Genomic DNA, 18,993 nt, shown 5'->3' with positions numbered 1-18,993 from the left:
GTGGATGCACAATCTTCCCATGCTCCCTTCAGAGTCACAAAAACAGTGGTGCAGGTTAGGACAGAAGCAAGGAATGGATACGGAAAGAGAACCAAGCTGTTCCCTTGGGAAGGGACAGGGCCACAACCCTCACTTGCCCTGCATCCTGGGACTGGCCCATTCATCAGTGGGTGTGCCAGAAGCACCCATTCAAGGTACACCCTACATCAGGTTCCAAGAGCACCAAACTCCGAGGCTCCAAACATATAGCTCTCTCACACCAAAATGCAAAGGAGCAGTGAAAGCTAATTTTTCATAAGGTACTTATAATTAAGTACTAAAATGTGATTGCCCACCAGGAGGTTTACTGCTCATTTGCAAATATTCTGATCTGAATGTTGAAGTACATCGAACCATTTATTTTAGGGCAATCAACTCTCCCCCAGTGTGGCTAAGACAACTCAGCCTTCTACCTCGCTGACTCAATGCTCCATTACGGCTTTTTAAGTAATATCACTCAGCTAACTGGCTAATACTTGTGATGCTCTAAAAAGACCGAAGGAAACTTTCGTTTCTGTCTGAGAATCTATCAACTGTGGGTCTCAGGTTTACTTACTCAAAGCAGTTCAGAAGCAACATGTACTGAGTCATTTAATAGTTGCCATCATTTCCTCAATTACAAGTTTTTAGCACTACATCCTAAAAGGTATTAATGCTATTTGGGTCTCCTAAAGAGGAACTGAAAGAGCTATGCTTGGAATATCACGTTTCACTCAAATAAGAGAAAGAATCCGGAGTTCTAATATCCGTCAACGATCAAGAATCAGGGACACTGTCTCCTTTGCCAAGGTGTCAAAAATCAGATGGGCTGGTCACGTGATGAGATTTAAAGATGACCTCTGGACTAGAGCTGTTACCGACTGGATCCCACGGGATGTCAAAAGACCGCGTGGCCGCCCACCTACCAGATAGTAAGACTTCTTCATCAAGATCATGAACGATCGGTTTGAGGCTCTTCATGTTCCCAGAGCGAACAGATGCCATTGGGCTACACTAGCACGCTACAGGGACAAATGGAGACATTACTGGCGCCCGCTCGAGCAAATCGACGACTAATGGGAAGTTAAGTGCTTAAGTGATTAAGTGATCCTAAAAGGAGATGAGAAAAAGAAAAAGGGCCAAAATTTTTGGAATCCAAAAGTTGAATGAATCCAAAATTCAGTTGTAAAATAATGGAATTAGGCGAAAGGATGGCATAAAACATGCTGGAGAAACTGGTGAGAAAGCAGAAATTATAAACAGTCTGAGAGAAAGATTAACCTCAGAGCTGCCTTAATGGGCAAAAGAAAGAAAGCACTGGTAGGGTAAGACATGAGGTACACAGAAACATTCCATAAGGTTAGGGGGACATGAAGTGTCCAGGAGTCGGATTAACTATAAAAGGTAGTTGGAAGAAGGAGAAAATATAACTTTGTCCTTTAATCATTATTACTAAAGTTCCAATACAAAACATTATCAGGAGACAGGCGTGTGGCTCAGGTGGTAGAACACACATGCCTAGATGTGTGAGGCCCTGGGTTGAATTCCAATACCACATCTCTCAACTAGCATCACCTGGTGGTCCCTGAGCACCACCTGGCTGAAGCCAGTGGGAGTTACTATTATTAAGAAAAACAAAGACATGGATCAATGGAACAGAATAGAGAGCCCAGAAACAAACCCACACATTCATGGCCAATTAATTTACAGAAAGACAATCTTTCCAAGAAATGGTGCTGCAAAAACTGAACAGCCATGAACAAAAGAACACACCAAAACAGAGATCTTTCACTGACATAAAAAGTACCTCAGAATGGATTCAAGACTTGAGAGAAACTCTAAAATCATCAAGCAACTAGGTAAAAATGTAGGTGGTAGACTTGTTATTAGTTTCCCTGATTATTTTTCAATTTTTATACTAAGGGCAAGCAACAAAACAGCAATTACCAAGTGGGACTACATCAAACTAAAAAGCTTCTGAACAACAAAGAAAAGCATCAGCAAAATGAAAGGGCAACCTATGAAATGAGAGTAAATTTTTTGTTAACAATGTATCTCATAGGCATATATATGCCTATATTCTTTATATATATAAATATAAAGAATATATATATAAAGAATTCTTACAACTTAATAGCAAAAACAATCCCCCCCATGCAATTCAATTAAAAACTGGGCAGAGGATCTGAAGAGAACATTTTTTCATATAGTCAGCAGGTATGTAAAAGCACACATAGCATCTCGTCAGGGAAATATAAGATCAAACCACAGTATTACCTCACACCTATTAGAATGAGAATCATCAAAAGGATAAGCAATAATAAGTACTGGTGAGATAATAGAGACAGGGAAACTATAGCACACTGTTGATGGCGATGTAAACTGGTATAATCACAGTGGAAAATATGAAAGTTCCATTAAAAATAGAACAATCAGGGGACAGAAATAGTACAACAGGTAGGGTGCTTGCATGTGGCTCAACAAGGTTCGATCCCTGGCATCCCACATGGTCCTCTCAGCACCACCGAGAGTAATTCCTGAGTACATAGCCAGGAGTAACTCCTGAGCAGTTCTGGGTATAGCCCCCAAAACAAACCAAAGAACCACTAACTCAAAAAGATGAGTGTGATCCTATGTTCATTATAATATTATTAAAAATACACAAGCTATAGAAACCTCCTAAGTGACTCCTTAAAATGTGATAATATACTCACACAATGGAATATTTTCAACAATATAAAATAGTTAAATCTTGCCGTATGTGGGGCCAAAACACAGTATGGGAGGTAGGGCACTTGTCTTACACATGATTGACCCAGGTATCACATACAGTTAGTTCCCTAACCATCACAAGAACAGAGCCAAAAATAAGCCCTGAGGAAAGCCAGATGGGGGCCCCCAAACAAAAATAAAATCTTGTCATTTGTGTCAAGGTAAATTGACCTTGAAGACATGATCAGAGAAAGACAAACACCTATGACCTCACTTGTACACATGGAATCTACAAAAATCAACAACTAGCCTCATAGATACAGAGAACAAGTGGTGGTTGCTTAATGTTGGAGATTGAAGAAATGAGCTAAGTGCATGAATGTGTGTATGTAAGCATGTGTGTGCGCACACGTGTGCATGCATACACACACTGTCACTGTCACTGTCCTCCCATTGTTCATCGATTTGCTCGAGTGGGCCCAGTAACGTCTCCATTGGAGACTTTGTTGTTACTGTGTTTGGCATATCGAATACATCACGGGGAGCTTACCAGGCTCTGCCGCTCGGGCAACATATTCTCGGTAGCTTGCCAGGCTCTCTGAGAGGGGCGAAGGAATCGAACTCGGGTCGGCCATGTTGGCTGCATGCAAGACAAACGCCCTACCGCTGTGCTATCGCTCCAGCCCACACACACACTGTATATTGAATATGTTCAAATTATGTGGATAGTAACTATTCATTATTTCCCTATGTTTGGAATTACTAACTTTTCTGTTTTTATACTGAAGAATCTATGGAAAAGTCAAAAAGACAAAAATAAATTAAAAATATCATCACAATAATAGCACCACTATTTCAGCTTGCAAGGATTTTACGTTCCACAAAGCCAGCAGAGATGCATGCCTTCTTAGTATACACTGGAAATTCCACTTTATTATGATGGATGTAATAGCTATCTTGGCTCTCACACATCTACCATTCAGCCACATTGGAACTCTGATGAATTTGCTTCTAGGATCGTTGTCTTTAGTTTCTTTATCCATAAAATGGCACTTAAGGGGCTCGAGCGATAGTACAGCTAATGGGGAGGGCACTTGCCTTGCATGTGGCTGACTGGGGTTTGATTCCTAGCATCCCATATGGTTCCCTGAGCCCTGTCAGCAATAATTCCAGAGCACAGAGCCATGAGTAATCCCTGAGCTGTGCGAGGTGTGGCCCAAAACAAACTAAAAAGGGACTTAAAAGGCATCAAACTTGTAGGGCTATGATGAAAATTATATTAATGCAAATGTCCCATAGAAATATCCATAGTATGAAATGCTAACTGTTAACAGGGTAGTGGTGCAATTATGTTACCTTAGGAATGCTTTTTTCCCCCTCTGAAGGACAGTCACAATGAGCAGCACACACAGAACAATACCAGAAATGTGGAACAAAAAGTGAGAACAGGAAATACTCCAAATGAGAGAATGAAAATGGAGAGACCTTAATACACAAAGTAGAGAATATTGTGCAGGAAGTATAAATTCAGTTCAGTTCCAAGGTTCTATCCCTTTGAATGTTAAGAAATGTAAAAGCTCTTCCTTTTTCTTCTTTGTTTATAACTGAACTTATATCCCAAACAGGGACTAATACTATTAACCAAACAGGGCTGGGAATATAGTACAGCAGGCAGGGCACTTGCTTTTCATGTGGTCAACCCAGGTTTATTTCTCAATGCCCCATATGGTTCCCCAAGTCCCACCAGGAGTGCTCCCTGAGTGCAGGGCCAGGAGTAAGCCCTGAGAACTGCCAGGTGTGGTCCCCAAACAAAACACAAAACAAACCAAAACACTTTCAATACAGAAAAACGTATGTTACAAATATAATGTTATGGAAAGAGAGACTAAGGAGTTGAGGTTGTCACCAATTCTAATCTAGTCACTAACAAAGCTTCTTGAAGATTCAGGAGGAAGTGGGCCCCAAGTGTATCTACACCAGGCAGGTAGACAGAAGCTTTACAGCACCATCTACGGGTGAGACCGTTGTCAGCAGCCTCTGGGTATGACCCTCTACAGGGGTCATAGAGAAGACTACAACACATCCTGCTCTGTAGCACGCATGCACGAAGCTTGTAGCCTGAGATGTAGAAATAGTTCAACAGGCTAGAGCATGCATGCCTTGTAGGCAGGGGGCCAGGGTTCAATCCCCAGGACAAGTTTCCACAGCAGTAATCCCTAAGCACCATGCTGGAATGGATGACCCCTGAGCACTGATGATTGGATCACAGGCAGGTCTGGGAAGTGACCTGCACAGCCCAGAGGATCACTCATCACAGTGGAAATGACTCCAGGCAGAAATTCCTTACCAATGCTGCCTGCTCTTACTGCAGAAAGCTGATGTATTTATAGATAATGCCTCCCCCTCTCCCCTGTTACTAGGTTAGTGTGGATTCTGCCAGAGGTGGATCCAGAGACAAGTCATCAGGGCAGCAATAACTGCATCACTGTCATCCCACTGTTCATCGATTTACTTGAGCAGGTGCCAGTAACATCTCCATTCATCCCAGCCGAGAGATTTTAGCAACCTGTCCTTACTTGTCTTTCCCAACGCTGCCATATTGGAGGCTCTTTCAGAGTCAAGGGAATGAGACCCATTATTGTTACTGTTTTTGGCATATTGAATATGCCAGGGCAGCAATAGAAGATGCAAAAATGATGGGGAAGCTGGGAAATTACACTTGTGTTGGGATGGGTGTTGGAACACTGTAGGATTGAGACGCAGAAGACCTGGCGTGCAGTGGGTAAGATGTTTGCCTTGCACACTGCCTATCTGGGTTCGATTCCCTCCCCCTCCCCCGCCCCCGATCCCATATGGTCCCCTGAGCCCCATCAGGAGTAATTTCTGAGTACAGAGTCAAGAGTAATCTTTGAGTACTGCTGGGTGTGGCGCAAACCCAAAGCAAACAAACAACTGCTGGGGAAGTGATGAGGGAAGAAAAGGTATGGTCTGTGAATGTTGTGGACAGAGCTTCATCCCGAAGCCTTGGGGAGGACAGAGGGCAGGGAGTGCCAGGCGAGGTGATGAAACTGGTGGCAGAAGATACTAAGGCCACTCGCTCAACCTCCTTTGTCTGCCCAGAAGTGGGAAATAAATGCCCAAAAGAAAGTTAAACTTTAAGTACCCAGAGGTGGATGCCCTTTAATCAGAGAGAGGGATTTAGAACTGAGAAGTTCTTTATGAATTTACTACCCCAACATCAGTGTCTTCATCGGTCATTTCTTCAGTGTCAACCTGTCTGCACTGGAGACTTCTTCAGGTCCAGCAGCGGTGGGGTTCCCATATGTAGGAAATTACAATCTCTCTTATGAATCTGTTTTAGGCTGGTTTAATTATTTTATCAAAGAGTCAAGTGGGGGGAAGGAAGAGAAAGGGTTTTTTTTTACCCTCCCACACCTATAACCTCCAAGTGATGCTCATGAGCCTTCGGGTTCTACTCATGATCCTCTGGGGGTAAAACTACTCCAGGTTCTGATGCGGTTGGTTGGGGCTGGGCCTGTGAGGCAGCATTTTTGCCCAGCTTTCGGGCTCTGTAGGGTTCCTGGACCGAGGTCCATACTTTCAGGGCTGTGTGCAGGCCCAGGCCTCAGCGCTGAAACCCGAGGAGGGCAGGAGCTGGAGCAGCCACACACCACTGTCCTGGGTCACTGGAGAAACGCTCTGGAGAGGGCCGGCTCCCGCGTGTTCAGGCAGTTCCTGCTGAGAAGGAAAGCTGCTCTTCAAGGCTTCAGAAGCCCAGGCTGCTTCTGAAGTGGTGCGGTCACTAAAGCAGGATAAGTACCCTGCTGGCTTCTGGGACAGTGTCTGGACACCAACTGTGTGCCAGGTAGTCAGCTATGGATGGATGGGCTAACAACCCCTGCCAGTGCCAAATCAGTTTTACTTCAAGGAAGTGGGATATATCAGGTAGCAGGTCGGAATTCGGGAGGAGAGGGAGCAGTTTGCAAGGTTGGAGAGATTCGTGGAAAAGTCGAGTAAAGTAGGGAAGGTGTAAGAACTAACCCATGGGTGGATGATGGACGATTAAACAAGCTGAGGAAGGAGCAAAGGACGAGGGGCTGGTTAAGAACGGGACATCTGTATAGCTGGAGTCCAGTTAAGAAGGAAGGCCAGGGGGGTAGAAGGAGGGACGTTAACCTTGTGGAGCCTCAGAGGGAACTTTTTAAGTCTTTGGCTGCTATACAGAGTGACCTGGAAAAACACTGGAGGCTAAACAGAAGAGAAGGACAGGACTTGGGTTGCCAAGAACAAACGTAGGGAAGCTAGCACAGAAACAGCAACACTAGCTTGAGGGCTACCAATCAGGGAAGAGAGTTCAAGGGTCCTGACACTGAAATCTGACTAAATGGGCCTTAGCATATGAAAAACTTCAAGGTGGGGAGGAGCAGAAAAGCAGGAGTCAAGGATCACCCCAGGGTTTGGCACGTGAAGAAGCACCTAAAATCGCTAAAGTGCCATTTTCTCAGCAAGGAAAATCGTGCAGAGCAGTTTCAGGACAAACACAGAACTGAGTGAGGGGAGTGGCATTCAGGGCTGGGAAACTTGTGAAGATAACAGAGCTACAAATCTAGAGTTGGAAGACGATGCCCAGGTAGGAGAAAGAAATTTAGGAATCATCTACCCGAGACTGCATTTAGAGACCCATGGTTCTGAAACAGAACAAAGACTAGCTGGAGTGATATCCGAGAAGAGAGTGAATTGGAATGGTTTTAGGGGGACTGGCCGAAGGTGAAGCATGGTGAATCATCCTTCCTAAGAAATAAATACAAGATGAAAGGTTATCTGGAGACATGGCTACTTCACTATGATATGAAATTTAATACAATTTTATTCCTTTGTTTCTAAATTGGCTATTATTAAATATAGGTCAGAAGAAAACCAACTAACATTCAATTATGTAAGAGGTCACTTCCCCCAGTGAATTCTTTAAAAGACTGTTTGAAATGATCAAACAATTACCTTTATATAATAATTTGTGGCTAGATAAAAATACATTCAGAACTAACATATCCTTGGTCCATTATATTAATGTATAAGATATGGAGCCTCTGATGGGAACAAATAAACACATTCAGAAGGAATATTTCCCCTATATGATATGGTAAACGTCATTAGCTGCGTCTGTCTTCTAGTATGTTTTTCAATGGTGTGATAGTATTTATTTATCCTGTGTTATTAGAGAGTGAGTAGTCACTAGCCTTCAATTTTCACATCAATTGCAGAAAAAAAAATCCCATTTTCTACACAGTCTGGAATTGAAATTGACTTAGTATCTCAGAGCTGTCAAAAATTTCTTTTACGAAAGGGTTTGCTTTACAGAGACTATAAAGTAGGTGTCATTCTTGACACTTGCATTCTATATTCATGTCACAGGTTTATGGAAAAGAAACATTAAGGAGCGTCAGAAAGGTCTTGGAAAGGCCCAGCGTCATGCATTGTGCCTTTACTGGCTTCCTTGGCAGTCAGCTTCAGGGCTATAGATGTCAGATGTTCTCTAACGAAGAGTACTAAGTAGAAGAAGATACTTGGGGAAAATGATATCTGCTACCCCAAAACTTGTCTTTGCTAACAGGTCTGTCTCACTGTCACTGTCCTCCCATTGTTCATCGATTTGCTCGAGCGGACCCAGTAATATCTCCATTGGAGACTTTGTTGTTACTGTGTTTGGCATATCGAATACATCACGGGTGGCTTGCCAGGCTCTGCCGTGCGGGCGAGATACTCTTGGTAGCTTGCCGGGCTCTCTGAGAGGGGCGGAGCAATTGAACTCGGGTCGGCCATGTTGGCTGTGTGCAAGGCAAACGCCCTACCGCTGTGCTATGACACTTATATTCCTGTCTTTGAAAATGGAGCCCCTGTTTCCATTCAAATGATAAGCAGCGTGCACTAAGTCCTTGGGATCTACAAATTTGGAATCTACTCCAAAGAAACCTCCCCACATGTGTCCCTATGAAACAGCTGCTGTCTATCCAAATGACAAGAAAACAAACGGAATGATTCTAAATTGCTCTTTTTCAAGTTCTTTCTTCTCAGTGACCAAGTATTGCTCCTGCATTTCATTTAGATGGGCATAGTTTTCTAGATATTTATTTTAACTAAATTTCCTAAATCACAAACAGGTTCCCCAGGATGTCACTTAATTTTGCCAATGTGAAGCTGGTCACATTATTCCACAGGGCAATTAGGGCCGAGCCAGGCGAAACTATAAGCCCTGATACTTCTGACATGAACAAATAAACCCTCTCGGTGGGCCTCCTTCCTAGACCCAGGTGAGGGGTTCTGTTGAGTGGGGACGGGGAGGGGTTGGGGAGAGGGCGTACAAATAGCCTTGCACTCACAGCGGAGAGCAATCCTCACACACACATGGCACAGACCAACTCCATGACACCCTGCAGGAAATGACTGCCTTTTCATGATTTTATTTGTTTTTATAATGGCTTTTCATTGCAAGTCTAACATTCTCAGAAAATAGAGCAAAACAAAGGTCTCTACAGAATGAAGAGATTGGGAATGGAAGCTTCAACCAACAGAAGGCTTGCTAGGGAAGTAAGGACAGACAGAACCCATCATGTATTGCCAAGCCAGTAATTGTAACACCTGGCTAGGCACACTCTTTTCAGACACATTTTTATGAAAGAATGTGGGGTTTCAGCAAAATGGGAGCTTATTATTTGTCCAAAGCATATCTGTTTCTCTCCAAAAAGATGTGCTGGTACAGCCAAACTTGTAACATTTACTTTCCTCGTAACCCTCTCCATGGATTGTTGTTGGTGGAGGTATTTTTGTTTTTTTGTCTATATTCTAACTCATAAGGGAACCATCCCTTTGCCAAAAAGTTCCTTTCAGTGAGGCCCATCTGGCCCTCAGCTGGTGCGCGGGCCTCCACTCACTTGCATCACTTCCCTGAAAGTGGTCAGCTCTGCCTGCCTGGGCACAGCCACTGGGTTACATGGTCAAACCAGGAGGGCACCTAAAGCTTGACAGCACAAATTGGTGTGTGCTGATGATTTCTGAATATATCAGCAGCTGGACTATGGTTTTGCACCATGGAAAGGGGCAAAATGAAAAAAAGAAAAAGACTGGGGGAAGAAAACATTTCTCTGTCTTTTTAAAGTAGTTATTTAAACCCCCAAGCTTGAAATCAAGATCAAAAAGTTCCAAATTGATTCATATGGAAATAACTAAACCATCAAAACAGCTGATGTCGGAAACAAAATTCGTCAACAGCCACTAATAATTCATTAAAAGTAAATTTATTGTTTTTTCTTTTAAAAAAACAACTGTGCAATATGTGCTTCTCAAAACATTTTTGAATGTGGTTTGTTGTTCATCTCTTCTCAGGCTTCAGTTTGGCAAGGCTAAATGAGAAACACGGTATAGACACACGGTTAGTAAGTACAAGAAGGGAAGCAACAAGAATTTGTGTTTGTTATTCTCGCAAAAGCCTCTATGCTCTAATCCAAACTACAACATTAAGTTCTCAAATCTGATCATGTTCATTGTGTTCTGCAAACTATTATATTCTAAAAAGGGAAAGTTAGCAGTATATCTGATTTCAACCAAACAAGGTTTCAAACTAAATTATCTATTTCCTCTTACAGAACTGAATAAAAGCAATGCTGCAGGGACCCAGGTAATCATTTAATGTAATGTAATTGAAGGATTCAATTTTAATGGTAATACGGCAACATTGCTTTTGCTTGAGCTTTCTATAGTGATAGGCTCTCTGCTAAACACAGATAGCAGCACAAAATAAATCTGAAGCATGCACAGTAAGGTCACATCTAAGAATCTTCTAGGGGGGGGGGAGAACCTTTATCAAGTGTAAAAAATTCTTTGACTCAAAACACTAATAGTTCATTTTTTTGGCAAAGGAAAAAACAAACTACATTTATTGCAGGAGTGAAAAGGGGGAATACACATTATCTTATTTGAATTTGGAGAAAGAAACAAGGCAAAAACATGTTGCTTAATAATACTGTTGCTTTTCTTTAAATCGGAACACATTTAAACCCTTTAAAGGACATATTTTTTTCTTTTTAAAATACAGGTAAATTTCTTTTTCGTAATGATTTTCTCAAGAACATTTTATAGTATTGTTTTATTCCATGTCAGGGATCAAACCCAGGGCCTCAAATATGAACCGGCCTGAATTCCACGGAGGAGTAACCTCAGGCCTGTTGAATTAAATTTGAGTAACCAGGCACCCACGAATCAAGAACAAAGACCCTGAATTACAGAAACCCCTCTCCTCTGCACACAGAATGATTATGTGAACAATTTATGTAAACTGTTTGATAAACACACTCAGATTTCTTAGCTAAAAAAACCTTTGGAGTAGACAATAAGAATTCCTTATGTGCTCAAAAAAAAAAAAAGATGTACAGACAAGGAGAAAGTCATACAAACATAAAACGCATTTGTTATGTGATTTCTTATAGATAGAAATTTGTGATTTAAAACTTGCTTTAAGGCAGCTTTTGTACTTTACATACTCCATAATTTATAAATAGAAGAGTGATTCATATGACTCTCAACATTCTTTCATAGAACTGTTTATCAATAATTAAATCACTTATATAACTATCATTCAATATGTGAAAAAGAAAATCATGTTGTCTGTATATACCAATGGATAAAACAAATACAGTCTATTTGGCTGTCAGATATAGAGGTAGAAATGTGTCTGTGTCTATGTGTGTGTTGTCTATTGCATGGGACTGTTACATGTGTTATATGATAGAGCAAATGCACCTGTATTTTAAAGAAAAACACATTATTTGCAACCTCAAGTGACTGAAGAGAGATTATATAACTACAAAACTAGATTCTCAGTATCTAATAGCTTTTATAGAGTTTTTTTGTCTAGTAAAATTATTTATTTTTAGGTTGTGCAACCATTTATGTATTTATCTTTGGCCACACATTGTTGCTCAGGAACCACACCTGACAGTGCTTGGGGGGACTGTATGAAGTAACAGGGTCTGAACCATTATTGTGGCCAGAGCCACATTTAAAGCAAGTGCCTTAATCGCAACAATATAAATCCAGCATGCCCATTCATTTTCTTTTGTAAAAGGAACTAATAAAAGGAATCAAAATATACCCCCTTCCAAACACACAAACATGTTTGTTTTGTACAACTCACCTACAGTCTTGCAGTCTTGCTTAAAATGTCTTAAAGTATTTTCTAAGAAATATGTATGTTCATACGTCATTAGCTCTTGTTTTGCGTGTATTTGGAAACGTGCAGTTGTGCTCAGGAGACCATATATAATGGTGGGCTCATGCAAGACAAGCCCCTTAACCCTGTACTATCTCTCCTGCCTCATACAGTGCTTTGTATATAAGCTTATAAAATCCAAAACTACTTAAAAAATACGCATTCTAATAGTCCCTTAGAACAAAACAGAGAAAGAGATTATTTTAAAAATCTAACTATATTTCTCTGTTATTCATAAAAACAAAGGAAAACATAAAATACATAAACATAAGAATCTATTAGTCTCGATTAATTAGATCCAGTAAGTATAGAAAGTAAGTTAAAAGGGTTCTGAAAAAAAATCTTAGTATTTAAGAATCTACTCAAATACTAAGGACAAATATTAATGATGTGATGGAAGGATTAAGAATACTCCATAAAACAAAAAGCCTGCTTTACATTTAATAAATTCTTTTCTCTTTATTTTTTTTAAATTTTTTTGCTTTTTGGGTCACACCCAGCAATGCTCAGGGGTTACTCCTGGCTCTGCACTCAGGAATTACTCCTGTCTGTGCTTGGGGAACATACGGGATGCTGGGAATCCAACCCGGGTCAGCTGCATGCAAGGCAAATGTCCTACCTGCTGTACTATCGCTCCAGTCCCTAATAAATTATTTTCAACTCACTGTCAAGATGCAGAATTTGACCAGGTTCAACCATTTCCCAAATAGTTGAAGCAGTGCTCACAGCCAGGTTTGAGTAAACTAGACTGGCCTACAACTTGGTTTTCAAAGTTTGCATTCTCCTGGTGGTGCACGGCTCTCCCAGGTGACAAGGCTCTGCTTTATGGATTCAGATGCTTTGCTGTCAGAAATGCACCAGGATATACCAAAGAATGGAGCTCGGAAGGGCAGCAGCACATTATTAGTGCCAAGCCAACACAACAGATATAAATCACCTCCAATATAGAGATAGAATTAGGTGCATGCCTAGGCAAGGGACAGACTCTGGTTCAATCTTCAGCACTGTGTGATCCCTTGAGCACTATGTTCAGCTCTGAAGCTCCAAGCACCACCTGGGCACCCCCAAAACCAGAGTTCTTTCATTCTTCGTATGCAGGAGGTCCAAGTTTAATCCCTGGCCCTGCATGGTCCCTGTGAACGATTCAGAGGAAATAGTAGCCCCAGTTATTATTATCTATTACTATTAATATTATCTGTTACTACTAATACTATTATCTGTTATTATTACTATTATTAATTCGAGTATTGCCAGGTATGTCCCTAAATCCAAACAAAAACATAAAACCAGATCACAGTAAAATAAGTTAGTTAGAAACTCATATATTTTAATATCATTTACCTTCAGCTCATGTAACTTATTTTAATTTTTAATAATTAGATAGTTGGCAAAAATTCTATGCATTGAACAGAGAGTTGACAAAATTTCTAAAACTTGAAAACTGATTCTCACAAGTCTATGTGAGCTGATTCTGGCAAAGTGTTGATGTCCTATACGCAGATAAGTATGAATGCTTGCAGTGTGACTGTGGTTTGTGTGTCTGTGTATGTGGTGTGTCTTGATCATATCTGGGGTCACTCCCAGCAGTGCACGGGCAACCCTGGGATGCTTGCTGCAAAGCCATCCAGGGACGCCTGCTTGCAAAGTATGTGTTCCAGCTCTTTGACCTGATCTCTGAATTCCTTTCTTCTCTCTCTCTCAAACCATCACCGTCTCAATGTCCCAGGGACCAGGTTAGAACCCAGTGCCTCATACATGCAAGGCCCATGCTCTTCACCCAGCCACATCCCAAGCCCTGTGATATTCATAGTAGTCATTCTCAAACACTGGGAGAATCTGAGCTCAATATCTAGAAAAATTTTCAGTCCCTGCACCTCAAGATAGAAGATGCCTTTAAGATTACATGGGCCTTGAATTACAAATACATCAACTTCTTTATTAGAAAATTGGCTTTCAGTATTGGTATATCCTATAGAATTTAATGTAGAGAGGGAAAATTAATGTACTTTACAGAAATTTTGGCAAACACATGGTTGCATTATTATCTCAGTGCTCCCGTGAAACAATATAAATTTCACCAATTTCCCCACACTCCTCTGGTCTCCAAAAGACAAATCTACCACAAGGAGCTCTCTAGTACTAGAGTGGCAAGCTTCAAGAAAATATGTATAATTCAGACAATTCATTATTTTCAAAATAATAAAAAATAATCTATAAATAAATTAATTTACTCATTTTCTATGATAAGAATAGAGCACTAGATGATCTATTTAAATCAATGTTGACCGATGAATGGAAACAGCAAGTAATTAGCTTTCAATAGGTATTTGTGAGAGCCTCTGGAAATAAGACTGTGCTCCCAGCTGTAAGTGGCAGTCTCAGGGGAGGTTCCTCTCATTGTATATTCCCTAATTTAAAGAAATATGAATTCCTTCCATTTTAATCAATGGTAAATAGTCTTACTTCTGTGCATTATGCAGGTGCCAGCTTATGAAGTGTGAGTTTGCATATGGGGAATTAAAGCCCCCTGGCTCACACAGAAACTGAAATAAAGTGGCAGTTAGAGCAATTTCATCCTGTAAGTATTCTGGACAAGGAATATAATGAGGAAAGATGACCTATTAAAAATGCATCCAGAAGGCACAGTATATAAACAGGAATAACACTAATGCAAAACTGCAAAAATCCTTGTGTTTGGAAGCACTAAAAATGGAAATCCAAGTGAGCCTGCTAATAGGGGTGGGTGTGTGTTCTCTCATGACTCACGTCACCCATGGACTTGGCTGCATCGGACACCTACAGAACACATCTGTGTATCTGCAGGCTGGACCGGGACTCCTCCACTTTCAGGTCTGACCTATTTGTTGCTCCCTGAGTTATTGGGGGCAACCTCAGGATCATAAATCAACAAATTCTATGAAAATAAAAACTGTATACATTTTGGAAAAGAAAAAAGTTAAAAGGAAGAGATTCATAATGCAAGATAACTAGTTTTTAAAGTTAAATGGTTATGCTGCATGTTTTCAATTTTGAGCCATCATCTTGATATGTTTAGGGGTTTAATTTATGGAACAATCAAGCAATCTTTATATTTAACATTAAATACCTGAATATTATAAATCACCTCAGACGAACATTTATGGGAGAGTTTCAGTGCAACTTCAGAACAACTTGTCACTTTTATTGTGTAGCAATGATTTGTAAAAAATGATATGCTAAGTAATCCTAGAGTATAATTTAGGGACACAAAAACAACTGTCAGGAAACAGGCAGAGACTGCGTCTAATGAAATCTTTACAGCTGAAGTAATAAGTATTAAATTAATCAACACAGTCTAATTGAAGCTCTATTTGTAACATTTTTATTAGACTTGTTATTAATGAACCTTTAAATGCTACCACTAACTTGAGCTCTATGTTAAATTTAAATAATGAACCATTGTTCACACACACAAAAGAACAAACAGGGCTTTAATAGCGCTTTGTCTCCACAGGGCTTTTACTTTTCTGTAGTGCTAAGACACATATTGGGCTCTCTTTCTCTCAGCAGTTATTTACATGGTGGGCAAGATAACATCTTTAAGGCTGCTAAAATGATCTGAAATATCTGAAGGAAAATCCTTAAGAAAGTAAAAAGGCAGTAGTCAGGTCTGGGAATTCGAGAAGTTTGGCTGACTAAAAAGATGATGTTTCAAATCTAAGGCTGTATGATCTAATAACCTCACCCTCACTTATGTCCCTGGTTTGATTTGGATGGAAGTGACTTACCTGAACATGTCTCCCAAGCCCTTCAGCATCCCCTTCTTGGCTTTCATCTTGTCCTTTTCCTTATCTCTTTCTTTTTTCTTCTCTTTTCCTATTTTATCCTTTCTCCTATCAGTCTTGTCACCTCTCTCTTGGTTGCCATTCATTTGTCTCTCCAGAGAATGTGAAGGCTGGTCACTGGCTGTAGATACAGATTCTCTCCCTGATCTTGAACTTTCTTCTGTGTCTTCTTCCACTTGGAAGATAAAAGGGAAAAAAAATCAATACAGCATATAGTAGTAACCAAGGAATAAAAATAAAGGGGCTAAAATATATGTGGGACTTCTACTTTCACACATTTTCTATGATAGTAAGGTCCTGACACCCAAATGAATTTCACTGTAGTGACCTCTGAGTAGTATTAGAACAGAAAATATGATGGGTATATGATGGGTATGTTACAATGCATATTTTTACATGAAGATAATGTGAAAATAGTAAAAAAAAGAAGAAAGTACATGGCCAGACACTGCTCCATTCAGACTAATGTTATCCTTGACCATGTATTAACAGAGTGGGAGGTGGGGGAAACTCAAGGCCCTTATCAGACAGCTTAGACCCCAGACTCTTAGTTACTATTGAAAAAGAAATGGCAGGTGAAAAATGGAGTCACTTTTGCCAAACCCCAGCTCAACAAACTAGGAATTCACTTCTAATTTAATAACCACTTCAGTCAGAATTTTAATCTGACAACTGGGAATGACCCATTCAGTACCAAATTTTTTGTTTGCTGAACCACTGCCACCCACCAAAAGAAGGTGACTTTGCCCAAAACAGTTCTTTGCTAGCAACTTCATTTCATCTCTTCTGCTTATGAAAATCTTTTATTTTGTACAGCTCCTTCAGAGCTCCTTTTATCTACTAGATAAAAGCTTGTTAATTTTTGAATTATTGAATAAGGCTAATAAGATCTTAAAAATTTGTTCAGGGAGGCTGGAGCGACAGTACAGTGGATAGGGCACTCGCCTTGCACAAAGCTACAATGTTCAATCCCTGGCACTCTACATGGTCCCCTGAGCCTACCAGGAATGATCCCTGAGCAGAGAGCCAGGAGTAACCTAGGAGCACCACTAGGTGTGGCCCAAAATCAAAACACAACAAGATTTGCTCAGTTAAGGAGGAATCGCAATAACGAAGCTGACCTCATAGGATTAGCACCTGGGCTAGTTTCAAACTAGGTTGAATAAAAGTAAAATTAAATATTTTTTAATTTGTTCAAGTGGAGGGGAGAGTCTTTCAGTTGAACTTAAAAAAAAGTCTTCTTTTTCCAAAATGAAAACAATCAGTGCCTCTCCAGATGTGCCCTTCACCCCCACCAGCAAAAAAGATGTACCTACTGATAATAATATTCCATTCTTGAAAATAGTACTTAGTAGGCATATGGTTAAAGAGCCCTTCAATATTCCAAATTCCTTGCAGGTGGATGAATGAGAAGTGACTAGAATAGATTTCTAAACACCAAAAGAACTTCAAGAACATTTTTCTAAAATTTGTTTTTCTTTAGGGAGGAGGTGTCTGAGCCACACCATTGCACAGTGCTCAGGACATACTCCTGGCTCTGTGCACATCTGGCCTGGTGGGGGGCCATATATAGAGTCAGGGACTGAAGAAGCGTCAGCCACATGAAAAGTAAGCACCTTAACCCCTGTATCTCTCTGGTTTCAATAATTTCTTTTTTTTAGGCAATTTTTTTATTCAACATTGCGACAAAACATATAATTTTCAGGCACACATCATTAAAAATTAACATGTGCGTAAGCTACATTGAGTTCAATACTGAGTAAGAAGTATAGATGCCATTAATAACACCCACTTTCATAAACTTCTTCTGAGATGGGTTGTAAGAACATCCGCCAAATGTAAGAATTATTGTTGAGGGGCAAAGAGCCAATATAGAAGGTAAGCTGCATATAACGAAATCTGTTTTAATCCCTGCCACTGAATATGGTTTCCTGAGCACTGTCAGGGTCACTCCTGAGGATAGAGCCAGGAATCGCCTCTGAAAGGTACAGCAAACCCCCCTTGCCCAAAAGAAATTATTGGGGCTTTGGGTTACTCCTTGAATTCTTTAACTCAACCAAAAAAGTTTCATAAATCACTGTTTTTGAGCTTCTGACAGAACCAAATAGAAGAGCCAGGTCTGTTCCCAATATTTCACAAAGATCTGACCTCTAAATCAAGGTAATATATCTTCAAATAGAATTCAGTCTTGACTCAACCAGCAAGGGAGACTTGAATTGGCAATACACAGTACCAAGAGAACAAGATCAGTTACAAGATTCTCGGACTCTAATGTTATGCTACTAAAACCTTACAAATACGAGAAGAGACAATCAAATGGTGATATGCCCAAAGCTAAGTAAATTGGTTTATTTTTTTTAATGTCATAAAGCATAACAGCAAAAAAAAAAGTGTCGAGTCTTTGTTTGTTTTTCTGTGTTAGCTTAAAAAAAAGTGAGCCAACATAGCAGCATGTTACGAGCTAGGCAGAATCAACAAGTGAAAAGATCACCAGGTGTAAAACCTGGAAGGAATTTTGGAGGTCGCTGAGACCAATTTCTACCATTTCTAGTTGTGGAAAAAGAAATATTGAGTGTGTGTGTGTGTGTGTGTGTGTGTGTGTGTGTGTTTGTTTGGGTGGGGGGTGGGCAAGGGGCGCAAACTCTCAGTCTAGGACACTTTCTGCTATAATATCCTTATAGTTCAGCAAAACATTCATGCCTTTCTCTGATCAACTCTGTGACTGCTCAATTCCGTGCTTCATACAGCATGTATCTGAATAATCTATCATCCAGTCATTACACAGTCAGCCCAGAAGATAATTCCAGCAGTCAGCATTGCTTTTCAGAAACCTATTGTCAATTCTGTGTGGTAGTTTAACATTGTTGCTTGTGCCTCCTATTGATGAAATCATTCAAGAAGTTAGAGCAAATGTGCACAAAGATGCTAGGAATGTTTTGCAACCATGTTAATGATTTTAGGGAGGTTGGCCTCCCTTTGTACTAGTTATCTAATTGTGAGTCATTCTCCTCTGACACTGGACCAAGGTCAATACATAAATAAGAATTGTGCAGGTTTGTTACAGGAAGCTAATTACAAACTTCAAATGTGTATTCTGCTAGGAAAATCCATAATCTTACAAATAAATGCTGAGTTAAGGCTGCATTTTTTTGTGTGTGTGTGTGTATGATTTCACAG

The 18,993-nt window shown here is 40.3% G+C and overlaps 1 protein-coding gene across 18 annotated transcripts in view; it reads right to left on the bottom strand.

Moving 5' to 3' along the window:
- Positions 1–18,993, bottom strand: part of PARD3 (par-3 family cell polarity regulator) — a 668,633-nt gene that overhangs the window by 201,304 nt on the left and 448,336 nt on the right. For 16 of the 18 annotated variants that reach the window (XM_056131187.1, XM_056131151.1, XM_056131168.1 and 13 more), the window contains one exon: positions 15,760–15,991. In XM_056131187.1, coding sequence (XP_055987162.1) covers positions 15,760–15,991 — 232 coding nt within the window. Of the gene's footprint in view, positions 1–10,003; positions 10,128–15,759; positions 15,992–18,993 lie in introns of those variants that run through there. The other 2 variants (XM_056131203.1, XM_056131194.1) reach the window with 1 other exon arrangement.

Source organism: Sorex fumeus, unplaced genomic scaffold (assembly GCF_029834395.1).
Source record: "Sorex fumeus unplaced genomic scaffold, SorFum_2.1 ptg000007l, whole genome shotgun sequence".
Lineage (NCBI taxonomy): Eukaryota > Metazoa > Chordata > Mammalia > Eulipotyphla > Soricidae > Sorex > Sorex fumeus.
This window is presented reverse-complemented; position numbering and strand designations above follow the sequence as displayed.